At 30.1% G+C, this 16,675-nt stretch overlaps 1 protein-coding gene and 1 long non-coding RNA gene across 2 annotated transcripts; one reads left to right on the forward strand and one right to left on the reverse strand.

Annotated features, from left to right (window-relative positions):
* Positions 1-75: 75 nt before the first annotated feature.
* On the reverse strand, positions 76-7,238 carry LOC107167499 (type 1 phosphatidylinositol 4,5-bisphosphate 4-phosphatase). Its single transcript, XM_089216127.1, has 6 exons — positions 6,915-7,238; positions 2,785-2,984; positions 2,406-2,615; positions 1,474-1,523; positions 1,251-1,396; positions 76-1,177 (listed from the first exon to the last, which is right to left on the reverse strand). The coding sequence occupies exons 1-6, from the start codon at positions 6,976-6,978 to the stop codon at positions 1,092-1,094; spliced, it is 756 nt and encodes a 251-aa protein (XP_089072253.1). The 5' UTR covers positions 6,979-7,238; the 3' UTR covers positions 76-1,091.
* On the forward strand, positions 7,209-11,555 carry LOC149060525 (uncharacterized). Its single transcript, XR_016189449.1, has 2 exons — positions 7,209-7,348; positions 11,006-11,555. It is a non-coding gene; the product is annotated as an uncharacterized LOC149060525 (long non-coding RNA).
* The last annotated feature ends 5,120 nt before the right edge of the window (positions 11,556-16,675 follow it).

The following is a 16,675-nucleotide window of genomic DNA, read 5'->3' on the forward strand; positions in this document are numbered from 1 at the left end:
AAAATATTTTTCAGGAGATAGGAGTACTACACCTCTCGAGAGGACCATGAGTCCTGCATATAAGTGCACAAATAATATAGGAAATGCAACATTCTATCTGCGATTTAATTTCAAGTGTACCAGCTTTACATCTGTTAGTAATTTTTTCTTGATTATAAACAATATGGTTAAGCACTGTTAACATTTTTCAAATATACAATCATGTTAATAAATAAAACTTCTTTCAAAATAACAAAATAAAATATAATAAAAATAAACAGTGATATGATGTATTCTGTTTAAGCTGTTAAATGTTGACACTTACTGGTAACATTTTGTACTGACAATTTATAAATAGACATGTTATTGAAAATTTAAGAATGAAATAAGCAAAACTAATATTATTATCAATAATAAATAACACTTGTTATCAAAATATATATTTTGTTATTTAATAATATTTTTCAACTAGATATTTTTTGTTTTATATAGAATAGAATACAATTATAATGTTAATAATAATTACAGACTTACAGTTATAATAAAAAATTGTATATAAATTATTCAGCATAAAATAACATAATCCAAATAATAAGTATGAACTAAAGATGCATGTAGAAAATAGTATATAATAAATATAATGTCTATTGATATCTTTTGTCACCAAATAAGTTTAAGAAATCATAATATACATATATATATATTTTTTTTTTTTTTTTTTTTTTTTATTATTATTATTGGATACATAAAATAATATTATTATTAAACTCAGGTTATCTGGAATAGACATAAATTTCGTAAATGTTAGATCGAACAATGTCAGAATCATTTAATTTAATTTTTTGTTTTACTTAAAATAGAAGATTATCGTCATTAACAATAGTAATAATAATAGGGAATTATTATTATTATTATTCAACATTACTGCAAAAGTGTACACTTGTAAATGGAATCTTTTTCCTCATATTATAAGATTCAACAAATTCAATTAATATTAAACAGAAAAAAAAACAAGAGGTATAAAACTACAATAATTATTTACCATAGTATAAAATAATTTTTTTTAACATTTAAAATGGCCAATATTCTAAGGATACAATATATTATTATTTTTAGACAGGTCCATCAATAGAGCTGACTTTAATTCGGCAGTAATATAGACATTTCCAAAATGCTAAAAGTGTTAACATGAGGATACCTGTAGAAAATGAAATACGCAAATATTATTAGAACAGAATTATACTTTTAATACATTGAATTTCAATACTAACCAATGTGAATAATGAAATAACCGCTGTGAGCCTTTGCATTTGAGTATGTGAAAAATACAACACATCCGCCAATAATAAACAGTATGACAGATAATATGAGGAAAAATATAGCTTTTGCTTTGGCAAATTCAGGGCCAACAGAAGACCTGTAACCAAAGATAATAAATATTATAATGAATGCAATATTAGATTTAATTTTATGAAAAAATTAGAAGATACTTACACTTTACGGCAATGCGGGCATCTAGCCAATGCGTTTTGTAACATATTAAACTGAAATATATTTGAATAAATTAATCAGATTTAAATAATAATATATAAAATATAACCTTAGATTTTGTTTTATTTAATAGAAACAAAAATATAAACATAGGTATTACTCTGGGTATGGTTTAATCAGGAAGAAATCTCACTAAACAGTTTATTACTTAGCATACTGGTTAGGTAAATAAATAAATATTATTTATTATTGTTGTGGTTGTAAATGTTTGTATCAAAAATGGGTAATTTATTCCAGAAGCCCAATTGATTTGGATGAGTGATTGATTATTATTTAATAGTTCACTCATTTTTAAAAAATTGTTAGATAATAATAAGAAAAGAAAATTATTTCAAAAAATTGGTTTTATGATAAAATAATTTATTTTATTGTTCTCTATGAATGCACCATCATCTGTAAAAATGTTGTGTTATTTGTAAACTGGTAAGGATCATGCTTTGGAATATCCCTTCTATAGCTCTACAGTACATTTTATCAATAATAATTTATATACATAAAAATATTGAGTAACTTTTGGTAATACAAAAATGAACTTTTAATTAATCGGTTAAAAAGATAAGATCAATAATACATCCATTAATTTTTTCAACATGACACTTCTTCTTCCGGGTTAAATAAACTCTCATCATGGAAGTAATAATAATAACATTTTAAAAAGATAAATGAAATTATCTGTGTATAGTATAAAAACAAATATTTGAATACCTACTAAAATTTAAATACTAATACTATATTTCGAAAACTTTTATAATAAATAAAAAATTATATATTTGCTACCTATTACCTAAATATTTATAATTTACTTTAGTTATAATCTTTGGTTCAGAATACTGTTAATAGAGTCATTATATTATTTAAATGTTTTAAACACTTACAAGGAATGTATCCTGACAGTGCACACAAGTAACACGACACATTCCTGGAACCTGAGGAATTGGCGGTGTTACAGGACTTGGCGCTAAGTTTATAACTCTTTTGCAGTTTATTCGGGGACAAGCAATACGCTGTGATGTACTTTTGCAAATCAAAAGACAATGACACAAACAGCGTACATATTTCTTGCCCGCAGGAGCACTTCTTATAGGCTAAAATTGATAATTATGATTTAATGATTATGCAATGTTGTTTAAAACGTATATTTTAATTTAATGACATATATATAGGTAAGTATAAAAAAATGAAAAACACATAAAATACATTTTGTACAACCTAATTTTTATCCACAATTTACTAAACTATTTTAATTTTACTCACAGTAGCTTCATTGCAGCGATTACATTTTACAACATGTTGTTCCCTTTTACCAATTACATCAATCATTTCTTGACAAACTCTACATGTTACTTTAGAAGCAGCATTTTCAGGACCCATTTCAGGAACTGTAAAATCCGAATTTTCATTTGGTACATTAGTAGATAATGTATTGGAATCAATAATGGACGATGAAGGAGAATCTAAAAAAATATATATATATATTTGAAAAAAATAAAATATAATTGATTGTACATTGTAAATTGTACATAAAAGTTTTGCATAATTGTAATACATATATTATATTTGGTACTTTTCGGTTATCGTATCCCAACAGTCGGCCGGCCGACTGTGGCGGCGGTCGGGATATACCGATTCCGTTCTCGTACCCCATTATATTTATCTCAGTATTGTCAAGTTTCATTGCCATACGAATAAATAAATAATTGCCAAAAATATAATTTATTTTAATAAAATAATATAATATGAAATTATATGAGTACAAAGAAATTATAATAAAATATGAATACCAATAAAGTATAATAAAACATCAATACAAAAAAAAATTATAATAAAGTATTAATACCAATACAATATGAATATCAAAAAAATTATTATAAATAAAAAATATTTTTATGATGGAAGCATTGAGATAAATATAATGGGGTACGATAGCGGTATCGGTATATACCGACCGCCGCCGCAGTCTGCCGGCTGACCGTTGGAGTACAATAACCGAAAAGTACCTTATATTTTACTAATAACTTTTACCTAACAAAACCAATTTGTAGGAGCTTAACAATACTACATGGCAAGTACATATAATTGACTCGGACAAACAAATGTTGCTTGACTGCCGACAAAAACTGAAACTCGCTAACTGTGTTTCTTAACTTGAAAACAGTATAGGTACAATAACAAAACAACGTTTTTTAAAACTACAAAAAATTTGTGTAAAGAAGGAATGTTTATAGCCGAATAGTACATAGGAGTGTGACTTTACTACTAAGCAAGTGTTCAATGGTTGTTTAGGTTAGGAGGAGTTTAGGTTTTGATTGAAGTAGTGTTGTTTGGACACCCCCTTTTATCAAGCCGTCCAGTTTTGTAAATTATAATATTGTATAGCATAATACAGATTGTATATATTTTATTTTAAATAATAAAAAAAAAAAGGTTAGGAGGAAGACTTATATAGTCTGTTTGCCATCAGTTGTAAACAAGTCAATATGGAGGGCCCTTTTTAATATTGTAAACGGAGTCATTTAAAACTATTAATTAATATTAATAAAGTATTGTAAATTTAACATAGTTATATTAAATTTATCCAGTTTCAAATGTCTAACACAGATGTAATTTAATATAAATATTAGGTAGTAGAATTTAATTAAACAATCAAACTAAAAAACTGTAAATTAATATTTAATTTTAGATTGTACCTATATCTTTTATATAACTAACCCCAATGATTGATATTTTCATAATAAAATATTATACCGTATAATATATTTTTATATTATATAATATAATTTATATTAGCATATTATTAATAAGAAATAGAAATTTCATTCATATGCCACTATTCAAATGTGTAACTTACTAGGACTCAGATTTTATCACTTTATAAAATACAATTAACTCACTTAAGACAATAATTGTTATAAAATTAGTCTCAAAAAAAAACTTATTTTTATTTTACATATTTCTTCATATTATATAAAAGCTTTAAATTCTCTATTTTTCACAATATATTCAAGTCAAATTAATATATTATCATAGGTATGTGTAATTATCTAAAAATCTTTAATTCTACCAATAAGGTGAAATTTTCAATGGTCATTAATGCATTTTACCCAGGGACATTTTACCCTTGAGATTTCATACTCTTGCATTACATTGCCTTGGAGACTATAAGAATTTCATTTTATAAATTGAAAAAGTTATATGTTCTCAAACGCTCAGAAAAAGTTTAAAAAAATGAATCCGAATTCGAATCAAAATATTGATGAGTAGGTATGTATTATAAATAATACCACAATCGTATAAAATAATTAATATCTAAATAACAGTCATTCATTCATAATAGTTATACTCAGTGGCGTATTTAAGGTTTTTCCGCCTCTAGGCACTTTCCAATTCGCCACCTTCCACCCCCTTCATCCTTCCTACAATTATTTCTAAAACGTATTTAAATATACAATTTATTATATTAAAAAGATACATTGAGATATATGTAGATATATCGATATATAATTAATTTTGAGCGAACAAAAATTAGTTGAGTTTGATTTCATCAAATGAATAATAATTTTTCTAATTTTGTAAAAAAAAATTGTTGAAATTTGCCGCCCTCCAATGTTGCCGCTCTAGGCCCGGGCCTATAGGGCCTGTGCCTAAATACGCCTCTGGGTATACTAAACCTGTTATAGTTTTTTACTCCAGATTAGGTAAAAATTGTATTTAAAATTAAACCAGTCTATAACAGGCTTTCTCAAACATATAAATAATGCTATTCAAACACCAACAAAAAGTTCCCTTTCTTTCAATTTCCCAATTCGAGCACTACCTAGCAACTTAGTTTTAAAATGAAATATAAAGGTCGATGATCACAAACTTTTATTACTTTCTATTGTTCTCTTTTGTAATGTTTCCTAAGTTTAAAATGTAAAATAGTTCCATCATATTTTAAATAATACATATTATTCAAACTAGACCAATTCTCAATTTAAATTAATAGGTAGTAACCAAGAATTGGAACTTCTATATTTCTTATATTCATCAAAACTTTGAAAAATATTACTATAATTTAAGATATTTGGATACAAAATTAACTAATTAAAATAGGTATGTTTATTCAATTATTTATAATCATACAAGTAAAATAATTACATTTTTTTATAACAATTAATTAGAATAAAATTATCTATCAAACACTAATTTAAATATACAGTTAAAACAATTTCACCTTGATACTAAGGTATAAAATATAATTGAAGTTTATTTTATAATAATTTTTTTTGATTTCTTTTAATACACTTTTTTATTACTTTAACTCAGATTAAAAAACCCACTTAAGGTTAAGCAAAATTGCCTTTATTTGTTCATTAAATAACAAATTTATTTAAATTTTGATTTAAGGAATTTTTGAGTAAAAATAGTAGAAACTATATTTTTAAATATGTTTTTACATTTATTGGAACATTTAAGGTGTATCCTATTATAATCCTAACTCTTTTCTTCAAATAAGTACCTACCTATAATTATTTTTACTGAAAATTGTTAAACTGATTAATTTGTTTTTTTAATTAAGATAAGTACACAAATAAAACAAGTTCCTAAATAGTTTCTGAATTACAATACTTTATGTGCTAACTATAAGAATCAACGTTACAAAAGACATGCAAACTATTCAAGATAATTATCCTTATTCCTTAGAGGTTAGAACCAAAAAAAAATTCAGTAATTCAAAAACTACACATTTCAATTTTTTGATTTATATGCATTAAAATTAGATTCAGAATTTTCAAAGTAAAATTTTAATGATCCATTAAATAGATCAATTGTTTTACGTAACTTGACTATTAATATCCAAAATTATGGCCTTTAAATAATTACACTAAAAAAATAATGTATTGTACCTGTAACAGCTTTACCTACAATCACTAAATGTTTGCCTTAGTTATAACTTATAAGTTATAAAGATTCAAAATTGAAATAGTATAAAATCTCAATATTATACATGATTGAACATTAAACTATGAACACAAATTGTCTAGGAATAGATATAATGATAAATGTAAGAATTATCTACTGATAATTGTAAGGCACCTAAAACGGGACAAAACTAGTCTACAATGATGAATCTATACAATAATTAATATTGACAAAAGCAATATGCAAAGTCACTAACACTCCGAAGCTTAGTTGAGCAGTCACAAACTCACAACTAAGCCAATCGATCGATTTGTTACAAGGTAGATAGATTATACAGGTATTGACAATAGGAACACTACATGAATACACGATGATAGGTACGTTAATAATATGTAACCTTGTGTTTTTCGCGCACTTAAAACAAAGGGAGTAAAAAGAACTCCCAAGTAACCGAAAAATAAATCAACATCAGCTCCGTTTACCTGCTTCCGAAGCTTTTTGGGCGGTCAAATCGCCGCTGTCCAACAGCGGTTTCGTGTCAGTCATTTTTCCACGATCAGCAATCGGCAATGACAACAAAAGTACAATGCAATTACAGCTATTGTAGTAATTATTATTACTATTATTATTGTCCGACTGCGTCGACAATGATGGGGACAGACACGACCGACGGGGGAAATGCCGCAACAAACGAGAACGGCCTACGGAATACTAAGTCGTAAAAAACTATAAAAGACTATCCGTCTACCGAACACGGCATGCGGCGGCGGCGGCTGTGTTTCCGAACTTCGTTGTCGACTTGTCGTGTTTCGGTCAATAATCATTAATTTTTTATCACTCGTCCGTCGTGCGGTGTCGGTGTGTGGCTGGTCGGCGGCTCGAGACGCAAGACAAAACCACCAACACCGAGAACACGGTAATAATAATAATAATAATAATAAAATATTGATAACGAATTACGCGATCAATATGGCGACTGATCGCCGTCGTCGTCGGGCGACATTGCGAAGTGCGTCACGCTCACGCACAGCAGTCAAATAATGAATTAATCATATTAATTGTAAATAATACAATCAATTAATATTTAAATATCATAACGTTGTCATTTGTAATGATGTTTGGATTGGGTGTTTATTTAATTACGAGTGCTGGCGTTCGGGTTCTGGTATCGAACTAACCAGGAAGTTGAAAGTTTTCAGTTACCTACCTATATAGTGTAGTAGTGTCTACGGTTTGAGATAAAATTGACAGAGCTGTCGTGCTTTATGCTTTCGAAAATAATGATATTTATTATATTTTATTATAATACAATAATAAGCCCGACAACCGTAATTTTATAACAAAGAATGACAACGGTCAAGGTCATGATATTTTCTATAATATTATTGTTCAGCGGTATTGAGGTACTATTTGGTGACCACTAGACTTCGGAAATGGAGAATAGACATGATTATATTAAATTAAATAACATTATTATCACCGGATGTCGTATGCGGGGGTATTTTCGTTATAGCTCGACCCGGGAATTTTATTATTTAACAATAATTCGATTCAGATTATTATTATTTTTATTCTTCTTTATCCGTCAATGCGTCAGCCGGTCAGCCACTGACTTAAATGTGACATGTGTTGTAATCGTCACAGTTTAGGCTCACTGCCAACCACTGAACACGTAAGTTTTCCTAGCATTCTAGCCAGTTGAAATGTTATCAGTTATCACCTTCGTTGACTGTTGTTATTATTTTTTTTTATTCTTAAACCAGTAATCACATCTATTATTTTAGCCATAAACATAATATCTTTACATTATGTCTATGATTTTAGCTATTTTTGTTCTGTGATATTATAAATTATGGACCAAGGTCATTAAAATATTATAAAATTATAATATTTTTATTATTTTACAAAATTATCTATTTGAAATTAGTTTAAAAATTCATGTTAACATTACCAAAGGTACTCTAATCACACTTCATTAGTTCATTATGTGATCCATAATTCATTTTATATAATTATGAATTTATTTTTAAATATTTTAAATATTATGAATATTAAATTTCAAGAGTAGTGTAATTATTACTAAATACTAATATTGAAAAACATTTGATATTTTGATTGCCATTCCGGAACAAATGCACTTTACCACCCCCTTCAAAATTTTCGATTTTTTTTTTTTGGAACATACTTATATTAACTATTTAAGAACGATGGTACAATCAAAATTTGTCGGTCGGACTTAGCTTCGAAGTTATGGGCTTTAGAAGTTAGCAATTTTGCGTTTTTACGTATGAGTGCAACGTTGCGTTTATCACGTCTTTTACGATTCTTTTAATTTTTTTTTTCTTGAAACTTGCGTACATTAATCAGTTAAGAACGATGGTGGTTTCAGAATTTATCGGTCGGACTTAGTTTCGAAGTAGTCAATTTTTGAAATTTGAAATTTTGTGTTTTTTACGCTTACTCATAAAGTCATAACGCTATAATTAAAGTATAGGGATCAAGTTTGGGTCTAACAATTGTTACAAGTAGATAGTCGCTCCCTTCGCCTACTGGCTCCGGTCGCCAAACTCGAGGTCCTACGGCCCCCAACCCCCCCGGGGCCAAAATAGCAAACCTGGGGGGGAAGGCGACCCCTTCGGGGTCGCGGGGGGGAAGAGCACCCTCAAGAGGTGAGTGACCTAACAAGTAATTTGAAACTGATTTAACACAAATGACTCATGTCTTTAAACTCAAGGGACCCCCGGCTCCGGTCGCCGGACTCGATGGCCAGATAAAGTAAAATAAGTATGAGTGGCTCCCTTCGCCTACCGGCTCCGGTCGCCAAACTCGAGGTCACGTTATATATAACCATATTATCTAAAAATCTAACTGCAACATCGTTTTTCACTCATTAATATACGTAAGTTTCAAGAAAAAAAAAACAAAAAAATCGTAAAAGACGTGATAAACGCAACGTTGCGCTCATGCGTAAAAAACATAAAATTGCTAACTTCCAAAGCCCATAACTTCGAAACTAAGTCCGAACGACAAATTCTGATTGCACCATCGTTCTTAAATAGTTAATATAAGTATGTTCCAAAAAAAATATCGAAAATTTTGAGGGGGGTGGTAAAGTGCATTTAAGCCGCCATTCCTAAACATCGATAAACTTGAATATATTTAAACTTAAGGCTAAAATTTACCTTGCCACGAACTTCATGTATTTCAACATTTTTTTTTCAAAAGACGTGTTTTTCAACCAATAACTTCTAGTAGGGCCTAGGAAAAATTGTTAGGTATAGTAATTCTGAGAATAAACATAACGAGCAACTTGAAATTGGGAAATCAACAACAACTACGCATAAATAAAATTAGTAAGCCCTGTTTTATAATACTGAGAATAATATACATTATGTCCCACCCGGCGTTGCCCGGGCAAAAGTCACCTCAGGTGAAAACCGGGATTTTTTCGACTTCTTATTGCCTTGTTCGATAAATAAAAAAGCTAAACTTTTGTATAAAAAACTTAAAACAAACAAAAGGAATCAGTAATTTAAAAAAAAAAAATGCTCGGTATGAATGAGGTTTTATTTATTACACATGATTTTGCTTAAAAATAGTCACGTCACAACAATGAGATACTTACAAAACAGGGTTTTCCTGAAATACTGGCTACTTATAAGGTTTCAATTGATATTAATAGGCACACACAGTTACGATACAGTCTGTTAATCAATTTAAAGCTTTCTGATAAACTATATTTTTTGTTTTGTTTTGTGTTGCGTAAATAAACAAATTTGACGGTTTTCCGACGCACGAACACGCGACGTATAATTGTCCGTGCGAGAAACAGGGAAACTCTAAGTTGATTCTGGAAACTTCCAACGACTGGCCTTGCGATTTATTTATAGTCATCGAAAAGGCCAGACGTACGGGAAATTGTAGACGTTTAAAATCGAATGGTAAATCTGTTGGAGTCATCGGTATGCGCGGGATCAAGACATCTTCTCCTTTGTATTTTCCCTTTATGATTATTGCCTCAATGACGTTATTCATTAGCTTTTTCACAGCCAGTCTTGTTCCATTGCACAGTCGAGGTTGATTAATGTCACGCAGCATGATGGTAACTGATCCTACTTTTAACTGCAAATTGTGTGGTGGTAATCCAGGCAATTCCAGCGAGTTTAAAAACTCCGTGGGATAGTTGACTACGTCATCCTGGTTCATAATGGTGTCGACTGATTTGTAGGAAACCAACTGTCCCGGTAAAAAATTTTGAATGATTGCATTGAGAGCATCGACATTTTTATTTTTTGTCGCCAATATTGCTCGTTCACCCAGCCAATTATGGTTATTGAACTGCTGCGCTATATCTGAGAAAACATGCTGAATAAGCTCTTCATTGGAGTCTGTGATGTGACAGAAACCTGTGGGTAATGTGATTAATCCGGTCGAGGTGTCCACTGCGACTTTATTATTTATTATACAGCTGCTTCGAAAACACATTTGCAGTTTCATCTTGTTGCAAAAATACTCGCATGTTAGTTGTTAATTGGAGTGTCTTAACGTACCGCCACAAATTCAATGATTTCAGGTGTGCGTTTAGTTCATCAGCAACAGTTGATCGGGGAATGACTGGAAGAGTCTGACGACAATCACCTGATAACAGAATCATGGTCCCACCAAAAATATTTTGGTTGTCACGAAGATCTTTCAACGTTCTGTCCAGGGCCTCCAGTGACCTCTTATGGGCCATTGTGCATTCATCCCAAATAATCAATTTGCATACCTGTAGGATCTTGGTCATTACGCTATTTTTGGATATGTTGCAAATTGGTGTTTCGTTGATTTGCATGTTTAATGGTAATTTCAAGGCAGAATGTGCAGTTCGCCCGCCTCCTAGTAGAGTCGCAGCTATTCCAGATGAAACCAACGCTAGAGCTACATTATTTTGCGATCAGATCCTCGCCAAAAGCAATGAAATTAAGACTCCCGGAGTATTGCGGCTACACGGCACCCACTAGGGAACCGTAGAGTCAGTCGTCTTAGCTCTTTTAAACTTGTACGTCGTTCTGACCATCAATAATAAATTATACAGTGAATTATATATTTTGACTCACAATAAAATTATATTAGTATTTAAATCTTTAAAACTGTTTTGTTGTACTCTCTCCTAAAATCGAACCCTCACACTACCGAAAAAACAACGTTCATACGGAACAACCCGTACGAGCACAACAACTGGTGACAGCGGTGTCGCGGTCATAATTTTCGGAAGAGAAACAACTTCAGAAGGATAACTAATATATCTAATATATATCTATTCGAGGTAATTTTATATTTCTTTTTGCAAATATTAAAACTACTTCGTCCACGTAGGTATATCAATATCAGTTGAGAAGTGGCATATAAGCTACCATCGTCAAAAAAAAAAAAAAAATTTTTCACGGGCGCTCCAGTTGTCAATAACAAGCGCACCGTTTATAGTGGACACACATTGTATTCAACGTCGTGTTCTACTCTTCACAACACCATTGTAGCTGTAGCCACGGTGCCGCCGCCGTACGTGTTGTCGTCGTTGCCGTCCACCGCTGTGTTGCTAAAGCCGCCTTTGTCGCGATAAGCTGTTACGCCAACGCAAACGCGTCGTGGGACACACAATCACTTGAGCACAATGCAACTGAATGCGATGCATTCATGGGTAATATTGTAAGCTAATTATTAAAATATTACTATACATATATATTATATATATATTTTTTTTTTAACGTATTATTGTCGACTGGTACGACTATAAGTCGTTGTCATTGTTACTATTAGTATTTGTATGATTATTATTGTTTCTATATCTATAGGGAGTGGTGATACTACAAACCATTATAATCTTGTCATATTAATTTAATTATTTTTTTTTATTGTTATTTTTTTTATTATTATTATTATTACGTATACAATTTAATGCATGTCAGATAGATCTAATAATAGTAACAGTAGTTCCGAGAGTTCTGATCTAGACGAAAACTACGTACCATCACGTCCGATTGACATAAGTCTGTTAGGATCCTCTAGGCCTGTTACTAGATTATTGATTAACCATCAAAAAGAAAACGTAATACAAGAAATTGTATTATGCACAAATTCTAAGCCTATCTATTCTATTTCATTGTCACTGACTAAAGCAATATGACTATTTTCTTGATCTGTCTGGTCACCAGTGCGGTTAGCACGTGAGGTAGCTCTTCGCACATTTGATTGACTGCGACGACCTATAAGTCAGGTCGTCTTCTTCTCGGCATCGTAAATTGTAATTAATGAAAGTGTGAAAAGTTCATGCGCACGTACACGGAGAGAACAAAACACGACCGTGGAGAGTGCCGTACCGAGTAAGCGTGTACTTATAGCGTGTATATCGGTTATTATATCGGATATATTACAATATATAGGTATAGATTTAGATAATATTCATAACAGATAAACATAATGGGCCATAATCGTGTATCGTCATGGCACCCGTATCTCGCAAATCCCAGTGTGTTGAGTAGTTTCGGAAATAAAGTAAATAAGCGTGTAAATTTAAATTTAATATTAAAAAATTAATTCCGAACATTTTCATACTCACTCACCTTTTAAACCTTCTCTGGACTTCCATAAATAATTTAAGACCAAAATGAGCTAAATCGGTCTGCCGTTCTCGAGTTTTAGCGAGACTTACAAACAGCATTAGATTTTTATTTATATATAGAAGATATATATATTTGATATACATATAATGATATTAATAGATTATATTATACTTTGTTCACATATTATTATGACATAATATGACTCCCTAGGGCTCGGAAGTTGTTGCATTTGCTTGTTTTTTTTAACCATTAGATTCATATCCATTAGCTAAGTGAGCTAAAAATTCCTTTCAAGTTCCAAGATTTAATTTTACAATTTTTTTAGAGCATATTTTATGATTTATGAAGATTCAGTACGAAAATTCGTAAATAAAAAAATTAATACCTATATTCATATTGAAAGAACAATAGTAGTAACACTACTGTACTCTAGTACAGAGGTGCCATTTGAGGGAGAGCAGGGTGTGCTATTGCACACCCTGAATTTATTATTTTCTATTGGCCTAGATGTCACTGATACACGGCCTTGCCACCTTGGCCTTCAGTTTTCCTATCTTTAACTTTATGGTTTAGGTCATAAACTTGCTTTTAATGATTATTTTCTATATTTTCTATTTTTATTGATATTCTAATTTCAAATATAGGTACCTAAGTTAACTATTAATTAAATTTATGCGTTAAAAAATTTCAAAATAGTAATAGGTAGTTGAATGGTAAGATATCTATATTACCTAAAATATTAATATTAAATTTATTAATTAGTAATATTTTATGTATGATGTATGAAAGCCAAATGTTTTTTTGATAGTAAAAATTGTATAGAAAAAATACGATGAGAAACGTTTTTTTGACAATTGGCCTGGCGTAGCGAAAAAATTAGCCTCTTTAATTGCATGCACACCCTTAAAAAAACTGAAATGGCGCCCCTGCTCTAGTTAAAGCTAAACTATGTTTTTCACCAATTGATTAATATAATATAAATTATAAATTAAAATGACAGCTAGATTTATATAAAATAAAATATTATACTAAATATCTAAAACAGAAATAACTGTTATCGAAATTCGAATTACGATGATTTTCAATAAATATCTTTAAATAATTCAATGATTATTTTTGATGACATAAATAGACCTACCACCTAAATATTTTCGCAAGTGTCGACTTCACTTCCGTGTTAGGCTTGTTAGCTGTAGTTCTATACACTTCATTGTTCTTGCTTCAACTACCTGCAATAGGTAGTATTTTTATTTCATTATGCCAAAAACTAAGGATTCTGCGACAAATCGTTTAAATAGTTTGATGTTGGAAGTTGGAATATATGATACATATTATTTCCCTTATTCTGAATTTATAATTTTATGAAATATTTGTGAAAATGAACATTTCGTGGAAAAAATAAAATATATCTACATATTCTTTGTATTTGTACTTATTTGTATTAATTGTACTTTTTTAAGTTCATAACTTGTGTGAGTCATAAGTGCATACATATTTAGTGCTTTTTAAGTGCACTGTTGAACTCTAAATTTATGAGCACCTATATAGAATTGCCTGGTTAAACAGTTAATATGTATATTGTTTATATATTTGCGCTTTTATTTGTTAAATCATTACAGGATATAATCACAGTCCACAAGGCGACCGTGGAACGTTATTGTTTCCTGGAACTCGTACGTACATATTTTACGATAACCGTGGGGATAGCATTATTTTATCGTTAGTAGAGGAGAAATAGAGAGTCTGAGTTCAGATACTCAGGCCTAGATAGTAGAGACCCGAATGGATCAAACACCAAATTCAGACGTGAACTGTCAGATCCAAGCACCTTCACTAAGTATCCTTACAACTTATTATAATATTGGTATTTAGAAATATTTTAATCGAACGAATTTAAGACTTGCATCAGTTACACCCAGGTAATCAGGTAATATTGTATTTTCTAAACACCAACGGACTTTAACTATTGGACTATTTCTAGTGTCTTCGCTCTTTACTAGTTTTATCAGTATGAACATTTTAACTTCAGTCAAACTTAAATAAAACTTATTAATTAATCAATAATAAACAACTTGTTGATTAATTCTTTCGCTTTCCTTCCAACTACCTCACAAGGTACACTTTCTGTATTGTATAAAATGTTTAAATTTTATAGCTATAAGGATTAAAAATTGAAAATCTCCACATAAGTAGTTAATTTTTCTGCAAAAATAATCTAAAAACTATACTAACAGTTTTTTTTAAATAGTTTTTTTTAGTTCAAATTTATATGAAATATTTAACATATTAAATAACCAAGAATAACAATCTTAGTTACGAGTATATTGTTGTAATTTCAAAGTAAGAATATGCTTACTTTATATTCTAACATTCAGAGGACGCCGCACCCGCATGTGTTGTCACTTGTCTCCGTCGTACAAGTGCGTAGCTAACAAATTTTACGTTCGGCAGATCACATTTATCTCCGTCAATTTAAAATTTAGATGTTTTTCCGATGTTTTAACATAGCATTGTTTAGAACATGGAAAAATTTAAATAAACAAAAAAAAATGAGATTATGTGCGGCGTCCATGAACATTGCCGCTAACATAATATATTATACTATAAACTATGAATGACTGAGTGAGTCAGGTACATAATAAATCTGATTTGATTAATTTGTAATTTATTTTATAGGTAGGTACCAACATTTTTATTTTTATTTTTTTGAAATAATAACATTATAATTAATATATCAAACCTATTTCCTAGACAAATAAACCGTCTGCACTCAAAATCGCTTTTCGTAGTATACAATGATATTATATCATTGAATTCAAATTTAATACTATCCATTACAGTAGGTAGCCCACTTGTAACCTACTGACTACTGTACAGCAGAGCGACATTCACTTACCTGCTTTTTTAAGTTTATTGACTTAAATAATTAATAACAAATATCTAATCAACATATATCAAAGAAAATTTACTATCTATAAATAGCTCAAATAAAATCCAAGTCCACATAATATTTTGAAATGTAGAATTGTCTTCTTTTTTATAATGCTACTGCCACATGAAGGGCCGTACTGTTTGCACATTACTTGGCCCCCATGTATAGTACTGTTTATAACAGAACAATAATAAACAGCTTTAGTTAATTCTCATTTGACCGGAATCTATTTTTGTTAGCGAAGCTAATAACCTATAGTGTATATTCTTAGATTTCAAGTGACATAAAACTATAAAAGCGTAAAATCCTTTTACAATTGTCATGACCACATAGGGATAAACGGTAACGCCTCACTTTTTCCCCTTACAAATCATAATTTAATTTCTATCTAGGATCAAAACAAACCTCTTGACAGACTGATCTTAATTCACCACCCGGATCATTGAGTACAATCATGGACATATTGGCCTATCGAGAAATCAGGAATCTTCACTATGAGCTGGTTCTTGTAAGGACTGTTATACTAATTATAAAATTACAAAAAACCATTAGATTTTTGTAAATTAAGCATAAAATATATTGAAAAATCAAATACCTATGAAGGTATTATTTTCAACATTTTAAATTATTTTAATTTATAGACTCATAGTATAGGCTATTTTCCCTCCAATTCATGCTAATATACTATTTAGAAATCTGTAGTATTCAT

The sequence above is a fragment of the Diuraphis noxia genome, unplaced genomic scaffold (genome assembly GCF_037042655.1).
Source record: "Diuraphis noxia isolate RWA-SAM2 unplaced genomic scaffold, SU_Dnox_SAM2 contig0001, whole genome shotgun sequence".
NCBI lineage: Eukaryota > Metazoa > Arthropoda > Insecta > Hemiptera > Aphididae > Diuraphis > Diuraphis noxia.